General features: G+C 38.5%; 1 protein-coding gene across 4 annotated transcripts in view; it reads right to left on the minus strand.

Moving 5' to 3' along the window:
- The window catches only part of SAMHD1 (SAM and HD domain containing deoxynucleoside triphosphate triphosphohydrolase 1), a 44,413-nt gene that overhangs the window by 3,111 nt on the left and 28,878 nt on the right, over positions 1-12,424 (minus strand). For all 4 annotated transcript variants that reach the window (XM_070744897.1, XM_070744899.1, XM_070744898.1 and 1 more), the window contains exons 8-15: positions 11,693-11,773; positions 10,775-10,875; positions 7,673-7,781; positions 7,146-7,237; positions 5,065-5,180; positions 1,910-2,049; positions 698-793; positions 275-379 (exon numbers count right to left, since the gene is read on the minus strand). In XM_070744897.1, the coding sequence (XP_070600998.1) occupies positions 275-379; positions 698-793; positions 1,910-2,049; positions 5,065-5,180; positions 7,146-7,237; positions 7,673-7,781; positions 10,775-10,875; positions 11,693-11,773 (840 nt within the window). The remainder of the gene's footprint in view (positions 1-274; positions 380-697; positions 794-1,909; positions 2,050-5,064; positions 5,181-7,145; positions 7,238-7,672; positions 7,782-10,774; positions 10,876-11,692; positions 11,774-12,424) is intronic.

The following is a 12,424-nucleotide window of genomic DNA, read 5'->3' on the forward strand; positions in this document are numbered from 1 at the left end:
ATGGGGGGGGAGGCACATTTATGTGCAAAATAAACCAATAAGGATTAATTTCTTCAGTTCAATTTTCATTTCATTGTGTGCAGAAATGTTCAAACTTGTTTCCAGGTGAAAAAAGCTTTCAAAAAGACCAAATATAAGTACCTAAAATGATCAATTTGCAGTCCGGGTCAAATAGACCCGGGAACATAAGATTAGGGAGTTTTTTCGAACAGAACAGCAGGGTTAAGAACAACAAAATAAACTGGCAAAACCAACCACTCCCATTTTTACTTACTTGTTCTCTTGTAATTTTAACTGCCTGAGTGATGTCTTGTTTGCAGTAAAAATGAACACTATTGATAGGGTTCTTTTTTTTCATTCCATAATCCATATTAATAACCTTTATTGATACAAAATAAAAATAAAGCATACTTAACAATTTATATACATACACCCTAAGAAAGTAAAGTAAGATATTCTATAAAAAAACAAAATAAAACCTGAGGTTGGTTGTTTTCTTGCAGATGTTTCATTACTCAAACTAAATAACATCATCACTGCTAATGATCAGTGCTAGCATTGAGGATGCTACCTAGTTTGGGTAATGGAGCATCTGCAACAAAACAAGCAAGCTCAGAGAATACTAAGAACCACTCATTTCAACCCTGACCTACAAATATTCTCCTTTACTGGTAAAACAAAATAGCACCTTACTTACATCAACAATAAAATCTTCAGCCTTCAATTCCACATCTTCAGAGATTTTCAGAGGTTTGGAATTAACAAATTCAGTACTCAACCCATCATAATGTTCCTGGAAGGCACAACATTTTTAACTTTTCATTGAGTCAACAGACAGCCATAATTTCTGACTAATACCTGAAAAATATTTGAGTTATGTGTTATCATTTACAGCTATAGAATTGCTATAACAATATTTTTTTTGTCCAATATACAATACATATGGAAGAGAATAGACATTAAGTAATATATATAATGATAGAAAGTAAAAAGAAGAGAAGTAGATGGGAGAGAGAGAATATATATGATATAAGAGATAAGGAGAGAATATATATGATATATATATATATATATATATATATATAGATAGATAGATAGATAGATAGATAGATAGATAGATAAGGAGAGAATATATATGATATATGAGATAAGGAAAGACAATTGGACAGGGGACGATAGGCACATCAGTGCAGTTATATAGTCTACTGATATCATCTATCTGTGTGTGTGTGTATAGAAGTTTCCCTTCCTTTTCATTATCAGCAAAAATGTTAGTTACAATTACATACGTGTGTGTGTGTGCGCGCGTGCGTGCGTGCGTGCGTGTATATATATATACATTATATATGTATGACGGTCTTGGCATATTCGGGTTTCTTCCCGTGTAGGATTTAGAGATTCCTGGTGACGTTTCGACGAGGTCCCACTCATCACCTTCAGGCCTAAAGATGACGAGTGGGACCTCGTCGAAAGGTCGCCAGGAATCTCTGAAACCTACATGGGAAGAAACCCGAATATGCCACAAAAGGCTGCCACCTAACTTTTTCCTGTGCAACTGGGATGAAAGGGCTCATTTCCATGGTTTTCTATAACCCAAACACTGAAACATTAGTTCTGATTAGACAATCTGTGTCCTGTTGGTTATAGTTTCAGAAATATTTCCTTACTTAAACAAGGAATAAAGTGGTGGTGTAGCAGGGGGAAAGCAGTCGAAATAGAAGTTCCTGCTTCCAATTTCCCACTGCCTTCCCCAATGATCCAAATATTAAAATATTGCCAAACTTTATGAATCTTATGAGAGATTTATATTTAGAAAATATAAAAGAAGATATAGAAAATACATGTTCAATCATTATAGCTAAATGAATTTATACAATGAAAAGATTTAACCAGTGCAAATTGTCTCAACCTTTTTAATTTCCTTGCCCTCTGGTGCCCGCGTTTCCCCCACGCATTTAAAGAGATCGCGCTGCTGTATTTTACACAGAATTTTGCGTGCATCATTCAACTCTGGTTCATCAGAATGTAGAATCTTCAAAAATATTTCATCTGCCAAAAATTATATAAATATTCTATTTTATTTATATAAATAATTATTAATAATGTTATATAATTATTCTCACATATATTTTGTTAAATATTTCAATAATAAACAATAATGCAAACTAAAAGAAAGAAAAGAGAATAGGAAGAACAAAATGTGAAAACAAATTAAGAAAATGAAATGAAATAAATAAGTGACTTCTAACCTTCATTATAAGTATGGACAAATTTAGTAACTCTTCATATCTAATATGGCAACAAAAAGCTAGTTCTTCATCCCATGTCCCAAACCCATAAAACATCAATTTTTCAATCCCGTGTCAGCAACGGTTGCCAGAATTTTGTAACAAAATCTTGTTTAACCTTGATCAAGTAAACCAACCTGTAGTTTACTCACCAGTTCTTCTTTAATGCTTGAATTATTAAAGCTAACTATAAAAGTTCTTATCGCCATGAAAAAATATAATATAAAAATATAAAATATATATTTAGACTTTTTTCAAGTATAAAATGGCAACCAGTAACCTCCCAACAAACAGAAATGCTTGTTCTATTCACAACCTTTAATCCAACTGAAGAATCTCACTGATAAAGTGGGGGAACAACAAGGTAAGATATTTTTTCTCATTCTCTAATTCCACAATTCCTTCTGAACTGTGGATTACATAATTGGAGTACTCTGCAGAAATACCTGGTTTTTTAAAGATTTGCCGTTTCGGTAGAAACATTGTTACAATATAATAAAAACAACAACTTCAACAACAACAATAGTGTTGTCCAGAGAGCTAGGTCTTCCTATAATGTGCCTGAAGCATGAATTAAATTATGCTAATTTATGTCTCAAATGAGTACTCTGGATTGATTTCTTTGATAACCCATTTGTAGGATTATCATGTATAAAGTAGGAGGCTATGTTTTCCAAGCAAATATATCCAATTAATGAAATAACTACTTGTTATGCCAGATAATAATAATAATAATAATAATAATAATAACAACAACAACAACAACAACCACAACAGAGTTGGAAGAGACCTTGGAGGTCTTCTAGTCCAACCCCTACTTAGGCAGGAAACCCTACACTACTTCAGGCAGATGGTTATCCAACATCTACTTAAAAACCTCCAATGTTGGGGTATTCACAGTGTTGGAAGCAAGTTGTTCCACTTATCAACCATTCTTACTGTCAGGAAATTTCTCCTTAGTTCTAAGTTACTTTTCTCCTTGTTTAGTTTCCACCCATTGCTTCTTGTTCTACCCTCAGGTGCTTTGGATAATAAGTTGACTCCTTCTTCTTTCTGGCAACCCCTGAGATACTGGAACACTGCTATCATGTCTCCCCTGGTCCTTCTTTTCATTAAACTAGCCATGCCCAGTTCCTGCAACCGTTCTTCATATGTTTTAGCTTCCAGTCCCCTAATCATCTTTGTTGCTCTTCTTTGCACTTTTTCTAGAGTCTCAATATCCTTTTTGCATTGTTGCGACCAAAACTGAATGCAGTATTCCAAGTGTGGCCTTACCAAGGCCTTATAAAGTGGTATTAACACTTCACATGAACTTGATTCTATCCCTCGGTTAATGCAGCCTAGAACTATATTGGCTTTTTTGGCAGCTGGCTCATATTTAAATGGTTGTCCACTATGACTCCAAGATCCCTCTCAGTTACTACTGTTGAGCAATGTACCACATATACTGTACCTGTGAATTATGTTTTTCTTGCCTAAATGTAGAACCTTATTTTTTTCACAATTGAATTTCATTTTGTTAGATAGTGCCCATTGTTCAAGTTTGTCAAGATCCTTCTGTATTTTGCACCTATCTTCTGGAGTATTGGCTATTCCTCCCAGTGTGGTGTCATCTGCAAATTTGATAAGTTCCCCAACTATCCCCTCGTCCAAGTCATTGATGAAGATGTTGAAGAGTACTGGGCCTAAAACAGAGCCTTGGGGTACTCCACTGCATACATCCCTTCATGTAGATGTAGTTCCATTGAGCACTACATGTTGAGTGCGGTTAGTTAGCCGATTTTGAATCCATCTGGAGGTACAGTGTTCCCTCGATTTTCGCGGTTTCGAACTTCGCGAATGGCCTATACCACGGTTTTTCAAAAAATATTAATTAAAAAATACTCCACAGGTTTTTTTCTATACCACGGTTTTTCCTGCCCAGTGACATCATACGTCATCGCCAAACTAACAATTTTTGCAAATCAATAACAACAAAAAAATTATTGTTAATAAATAATTATGCTTATAAATATCAGGATCACTAAGTGTCTTATTCAATGGTAAGTACCAGTAATAATGGTGAGTAAATGGTTGTTAAGGGAATGGGAAATGGTAATTTAGGGGTTTAAAGTGTTAAGGGAAGGCTTGTGATACTGTTCATAGCCAAAAATTGTGTATTTACTTCCGCATCTCTACTTCGCGGAAATTCGACTTTCGCGGGCGGTCTCGGAACGCATCCCCCGCGAAAAGCGAGGGAACACTGTATTGCTGTCCATCCCATATTTTTCTAGTTTATTTAGTAGTAGATTATGGTCTACTTTGTCAAAAGCTTTACTGAAGTCAAGTAAACCACATCAACAGCATTTCCTTGGTCTACTAATTTTGTCACTTTGTCAAAGAATGCTATAAGATTAGTCTGGCATGATCTGTTTTTGACAAACCTATGTTGGCTTTTGGTTATTACTTTGTTTCTAGTTGTTTGTTGACTTGTTGCTTATCTTTTCCAAAATCTTCCTTGGTATTGAAGTCAGGCTGTTTGTTGTTGTTTTTTCTTTCTTGAAGATGGGAACTACATCAGCTCTTTTCCAGTCCTCTGGCAATTCCCCAGTGCTCCAGGATCTTTGAAAAATATAGTTCAGTGGTTCTGAGATCTCGTCTGCCAGTTCCTTCAGAACCTTGGGGTGTAATCCCTCTGGTCCTGGAATTATAACATCTTTCTCCAAAACTGAAACCTGAAAAAAAATATTTCTCATACTTAGTGTGATAAGAATTTATGGAGAATCTACACATTCACCTGTCAGCTTGGTGTAGGCTTGCATATCTTCCAGTGCTGTAGAGATCTGGAACACTTTTCCACCTGAGCCCTTTATTTTGATATGTGGATCAGCCTTTAGAAAGGCTTCAGTAATCCTAATATGAAAGACATGATACAAATGGGAAATTATTAAAAACTGTATTTCCAGAAACTATATCTTTAATCATAGTTAAATAATATAAACGTAATATCTTCTTCAATGAAATCTACTTTGACAATGATTAATTGAGAAAGGAAAGGGTATCATCAATTGAGCTATACCATGTTTTCCAGAAAATAAGACCCTGTCTTCTATTTTTTTGAACCCTGAAATAAGTGCTTGGCCTTATTGCCATGCACTCTAAAGCCCGATTGGGCTTATTATCAGGGATGTCTTATTTTGGGGGAAACAGAGTATTAGCAGAGAAAAAATTAATTGGCTAGATTAATTTATTAATTTTTTTTTTGGAAAACTCAAAAGGTGAAATACATCAGGTTCTGACAGGTTCTGGAGAACCGGTAGCAGAAATGTTGAGTAGTTTGGAGAACTGGCAAATAGCACCTCTGGCTGGCCCCAGAATTGGGTGGGAATGGAGATTTTGCAATATCCTCCCCCCTAGGGGAGGGAATGTGGATTTTATTTATTAGTTATACTTATTTATTATTTATTAGAATAGAATAGAATTTTATTGGCCAAGTGTGATTGGACACATAAGGAATTTGTCTTGGTGCACATGCTCTCAGCGTACATAAAATAAAAAGATACATTTCTTTATTTTATTTAATTGGATTTGTATGCCGCCCCTCTCTGAAGACTCTGACAGTGTTGAGGGAATTATTTGTTTAGTAGAGTGATGGCGTTCGGGAAAAAACTGTTCTTGTTTCTACTTGTCTTGGTGTGCAGTGCTCTGTAGCGACATTTTGAGGGTAGGAGTTGAAACAGTTTATGTCCAGGATGCGAGGGGTCAGTAAATATTTTCTCCACCCTCTTTTTGACTCATGCAGTATACAGGTCCTCAATGGAAGGCAAGTTGGCAGCAATTGTTTTTTCTGCAGTTCTGATTATCCTCTGAAGTCTATGTCGGTCCTGTTGGGTTGCAGCACCAAACCAGACAGTTATAGAGGTGCAGATGACAGACTCAATGATTCCTCTGTAGAACTGTATCAGCAGCTCCTTGGGCAGTTTGAGCTTCCTGAGCTGGCGCAGAAAGAACATTCTTTGTTGTGCTTTTTTGATGATGTTTTTGATGTTAGGTGACCATTTTAGGTCTTGAGATATGATAGAACCTAGAAATTTGAAGCTCTCTGCTGTTGATATTGTATTGTTTAGTATTGTGAGAGGTGGAAGGGTTTCTCCTAAAGTCTACCGACTCTGGGCGGCGTACAACATATAAAAAACAGCATAAAACCATCCAAAAACCATTAAAAGAAACATTCACATCCTTAGTGGCCAGATCAAGATGGTATATCAACGGCCACCCCAGGCCTGCCGGCAAAGCCAGGTCTTCAGGGCCTTCCGGCAGGCTGGTAAGGTGGGGACAACATGGAGCTCAGGCGACAGCTAGTTCCAGAGAGCCAGAGCTGTCACAGAGAAGGCCCTCCCGCACAGACCCCCAGCCGACACTTTCTAGCTGACAGGACATGGAGAAGGCCAACCCTGTGGGACCTTATTGGTTGCTAGGAGCTATGTGACGGGAGGCGGTCCCAAAGATAGTATGGCCAGAATAACTTTTGTAAAATACTGCTGATTTTGCAGTATCCTTCCCCTGGAGTGGGGTGGGAATGGAGATTTTTCAGTATCCTTTCCCTGCCATGTCCACCAAGCCACATCCACCAAGCCACACCATGCCCATAGAACTGGTGTTAAAAAAAATTGGATTCTACCGCTGCATCAAAACCTTATTGGGGCAGCATTCCCCTACCTAATCATGCAGAGATATAACTTCTTCAAATAATTACTTTGTTCATTGCAAATGAATGCAGATTTAAAGCTATTAAAATGCATATTTTTATAAGGATTGATTTAATCAACAATTCCCAAATTGTTTCAAACTTACATAGTTTCAATGTTTCAAACTTACATAGTTTCAATAATGTTGCTAACTTTGTGCTGATATGCTCTGCGGTGCAGACTGTTTCGTGTGTGGAACATGTCATACAAATTTCCAACCTCCTTTTAAATATAAAACAAATTAATTCTCTGTTATTAAAACCATAGTTGCAAAACAAAACAGTATTGAGGGTAGTATTAACCAACTACTTCACAAAACCGTCCAAAATCTGTGACTAATTTTAATAGTCAATTAATACTCTCTCAAAATACTTATTTCTTAGATACTGTGTCTAGAAATGAATTCTGATAACTGATAATTGAAGAAATAGGGACATTTTGGGAACATTTATTATGAATAAAATATTTACTATATAATTCTAAATATCAAGAGTTTATCCCTCACTAAGTTTATGCATCTCACTCACTAAGTCTAAAAAAGATTATTCACAGCTAAGACTGTTGCAAAAAATTTGTATAAGAGTTCCATAAAAATAAAATTATTTTAATCAGTAAAAAATACTTTTGTGAAATATACAAAATTCCAAGGGAATTTACCTTGTCACGGGTACAAATATGCATCATATCTTCCACTTGGCACACCCGAGCAAATTTAATGAAGCGCTCATAATCAAAATTATTTTGAATTCCAAGATGATGACAATCCCTGAGTATATTCCAAAAAGACAAATAAGACTATTCAATTATAATTTTTTAAAAACCTAGTTTGCCTGTGAATACATTTACAATAATTCTAATAAATATTATTGCACACAAATTAACATACAGTATTGATTTAAAATATTATTTATGGAAAGCAAAACAGTACCAAAATTATTAAACCAAAACAGACAATGAACATGAAACAATCAGTAATTTCAACATTCTACAGCGATCGACATTTTTAAAGTTCATTTATTTGATTTTTCTAAGCAGTTTCCCATGATACGAAGCAATTAATAAAAGTTGGAATTTCAATTATAAAACAATATTTATTTATTTATTTATTTATTTATTTATTTATTGGATTTCTATGCCGCCCCTCTCCGGAGACTCGGGGCGGCTAACAGCAACAATAAAGCAGTGTACAATAGTAGTCTGATGTTAGAAATAATTAAAAGCCCATTAATATAAAAAAACCAAACATACATACATACATACCATGCATAGAATTGTAAAGGCCTAGGGAGAAGAGGGTCTCAATTCCCCCATGCCTGACGACAGAGGTGGGTTTTAAGCAGCTTACGAAACGCAAGGAGGGTGGGGGCAATTCTAATCTTTGGGGGGAGTTGGTTCCAGAGGGCCGGGGCTGCCACAGAGAAGGCTCTTCCCCTGGGTCCCGCCAAGCGACATTCTTTAGTTGACGGGACCCGGAGAAGATCCACTCTGTGGGACCTAACTGGTCGCTGGGATTCGTGCAGCAGAAGGCGGTCCCTGAGATAATCTGGTCCGGTGCATTAAGGGCTTTATAGGTCATAACCAACACTTTGAATTGTGATCGGAAACTGATCGGCAACCAAGGCAGACTGCGGAGTGTTGGTGTAACATGGGCATATTTGGGAAAGCCCATGATTGCTCTTGCAGCTGCATTCTGCACGATTTGAAGTTTCCAAACATTTTTCAAAGGTAGCCCCATGTACTATCTAATCTCTCTCTCTTTCTCTCTCTATCCATCCATCCATCCATCCAGACATACACACAAACACACTTAATTTTAAAGTTACAGCCGTCAACATTCTTTCTCATTTTCCACCATATTTTTCTATACTATGAACTACAGATTCACAAGTATAATTTTGCTTAGAAAATATCAAATGTAGACTGGTCAGGATCAGGGGTGAAATCCAGCAGGTTCTGGAGAACTGGTAGTGGAAATTTTGAGTAGTTCAGAGAACCAGAAAATACCACTTCTGGCTGGCTTCAGAGTGGGAAGGGAATGGAGATTTTGAGGTATCCTTCACCTGGAGGGGGTTGGGAATGGAGATTTTGAGGTATCCTTCTCTGGGAGGTGGTTGGGAAAGGAGATTTTGAGGTATCCTTCTCCTGGAGGGGGTTGGGAATAGAGATTTTGAGGTATCCTTCTCCTGGAGGGGGTTGGGAATAGAGATTTTGAAGTATCCTTCTCCTGGAGGGGGTTGGGAATGAAGATTTTGAGGTATCCTTCTCTGGGAGGGGGTTGGGAATGGAGATTTTGAAGTATCCTTCTCCGGGAGGGCGTTGGGAATGCAGATTTTGAAGTATCCTTCTCCTGGAGGGGGTTGGGAATGGAGATTTTGAGGTATCCTTCTCTGGGAGGGGGTTGGGAATGGAGATTTTGAAGTATCCTTCTCCTGGAGGGGGTTGGGAATGGAGATTTTGAGGTATCCTTCTCTGGGAGGGGGTTGGGAATGGAGATTTTGAAGTATCCTTCTCCTGAAGGGGGTTGGGAATGGAGATTTTGAGGTATCCTTCTCCTGAAGGGGGTTGGGAATGGAGATTTTGAGGTATCCTTCTCTGGGAGGGGGTTGGGAATGGAGATTTTGAGGTATCCTTCTCTGGGAGGGGGTTGGGAATGGAGATTTTGAGGTATCCTTCCCCTGGAGGGGGTTGGGAATAGAGATTTTGAGGTATCCTTCTCCTGGAGGGGGTTGGGAATAGAGATTTTGAAGTACCCTTCTCCGGGAGGGGGTTGGGAATGGAGATTTTGAGGTATCCTTCTCCTGGAGGGGGTTGGGAATGGAGATTTTGAGGTATCCTTCTCTGGGAGGGGGTTGGGAATGGAGATTTTGAGGTATCCTTCTCCTGGAGGGGGTTGGGAATAGAGATTTTGAGGTATCCTTCTCCTGGAGGGGGTTGGGAATAGAGATTTTGAGGTATCCTTCTCCGGGAGGGGGTTGGGAATGGAGATTTTGCAGTATCTTTCTCCTAGAGGGGGTTGGGAATGGAGATTTTGAGGTATCCTTCTATTACCATGCCCTCCAAGCTGTGCCCACCAGGCCACATCACGCCCACCAAGCCACCCTAAAACAATTTGGATTTCCCCACTGGTCAGGATGCTTATTTTTATTAAGTTTCCTCTACAGCTTTTTTATATATTATTCTACAGAATCAATAGCGATAGTGCTACCAGTCAACATATTGTAGAGATGGAATGAAAATAACTGAAGATTGGTCTTTGTACTGATTATCAACCTACTTTACACAGAACTAAATTTGATGCCAACCTATTGGCTTATTAAAGATTTCTCAAATTGATCCAATTAATATTATCCAATTAATAGCTTAGTTTCTTCTTTGTTTATTTATTAAAATACATCATATAATATAGCTTAAGGTAAGACTGAGTTAAGATCTACCCATTTCTTGCTCAATTTTTATATATATAACTGAATAGTTTGATATCTTCTGAAGGGATACTACATTACATTATTTATTATTTCTGTGTGTGCTTGTCTTTCCATCAAGATGACTAAATAATCTAAAATAATAAATAATAATAAAAATAGCATAAAAACAATTAAAACCACATAACATTGAAGGAGTCTAACTGCAAAGAAAAATACATTCCAGTTCTTTTAGAAATGGGGAAAAATCATTTTGTTGAAGACATTGTAGGCAAAGCTCTTTCAATATTGATTATAAAAATGTGTTCAAGTCCATTAAATAGTAAAGTTTCCATACCTGGCAAAGTAATCCCATTTATCAACGTCAATGCCACTTGTTTTGTTAGCCACTATTTCGTAAAGAAAACTCTTGTTTTTAGAACGACCACGATAGGGCCACTGAATGAGAAAGACAAAAATGTAAGCAAATACTGTCTTCTAAATAATATTTGTACCTAATTTCAAGGTGAAAACAAGCTAAACAGTTGCACCAAGATTTTTAAGCAGTAACTTTCCAAAGTGTTGCAAATGCTGCAAGCAGATTAATTCTTATAATCTGTTTATTATTTTAATTTTAATCATAAAGAATTTTTAATCATAAAGAATTAAAAAGTGGACAGTCCCAGTCCAGCCCATGTAAGCGGGCTGTGGGGGCTGAGGAAGCAGCAGTGATGGGAGAAGGGTGGCAGCAGGGAGCAGGACAGTGGTGCAGTATTGGCATTGGGGGCAGGGCATTAGTGCCACATGGGGAGGGGGGATAGCAGGGAACAGGACAGTAGTGACCATCCATGTTGCATCCCTGCTGACTGCTGACTGGCTCGCGCAGGAGCGGGAAGGTTTCTGGGAGCTTATTGGCTATCGCCTCAGGTGTGTATTGGTATATAAGAGCTGTCAGTGAGAGCTCCGGTCTGTTAGTACAGTGGTACCTCGACATACGAGGTTAATTCGTTCCAGACCTGAGCTCGTAAGTCAATCAACTCGCATCTCGACGTATGCCTTTAGACTTTGTTTTTCGCGCCGAGATAACCAGAAGCAAGGATTCTTGCGCCATCTAGCGGAAGCTCGGGTCGTATCTCGAATTTGAGCTCAGGTGTCGAACAGCAATTTCGCTCGCGTCGTGGCTCGTAACTTGGAATACTCGCATGTGGAGCAGCTCGTATCTAGAGGTACTACTGTATTGTGATACCAGTTGTTGTTGAATAAAGCCTTTACTTACCAGCACGCATTCCTGGCCATTATTCTGATTTAATGCTGATGACGAGGCACGTGGACTCCCCGGCCCACCGGGTGTTTTGGCCTGCAACGAGAATTCGCCACTTGCTACATCAGAATGTCTACCCAGCTCACATTCGTGTCATTTAACACCCCCCCTCCCCATGAAACATGGGAATCCTACGTGAGGAGATTCAAGTGTTTCCTCATCTTCAATGAGTATACTGACCTCTCAGGGGACCACAAGCGTATTTCCTCAGTTTTTGCAGTACTGACATGTTTGAAACCGTGTGCCCCTACATCTATCCACGACATTCCTTGGGATGATTTCATGACTAGACTGAAAGACCACTACGCCCCTCCACTTTCTAGATACGCACGGTGCTACAAGTTCTTTCATCGCAATCAGAATGAGGACGAAACAATTAACGAATATGTAGCGGCACTGCATAGGCCCGCCCAATATTGCAAGTTTGAAGGACTTGGATCGCTTAGTTTTTGGAGTGAGGGAAAGCTGTTTTAAGTGGAGGCTATTAGCTATACAGGACCTTACTTTCAAAACCGTGTTGTCGGAAACACGAGTGGCTGAATTATCCCTGGAAGTCATGGACCAGTCTGTAAATGCAATTGCTGCTGTGCCCACCCGTGATTGACTGTTTGCCACAGGATTTGGAGAAGGCCCTTGTACTGGAGGATGAAATTTGCCACTTGTCCTCTTTGAAGCTGCGTGATCGTC

This window comes from Erythrolamprus reginae, chromosome 3, assembly GCF_031021105.1.
Source record: "Erythrolamprus reginae isolate rEryReg1 chromosome 3, rEryReg1.hap1, whole genome shotgun sequence".
Classification (NCBI taxonomy): domain Eukaryota; kingdom Metazoa; phylum Chordata; class Lepidosauria; order Squamata; family Dipsadidae; genus Erythrolamprus; species Erythrolamprus reginae.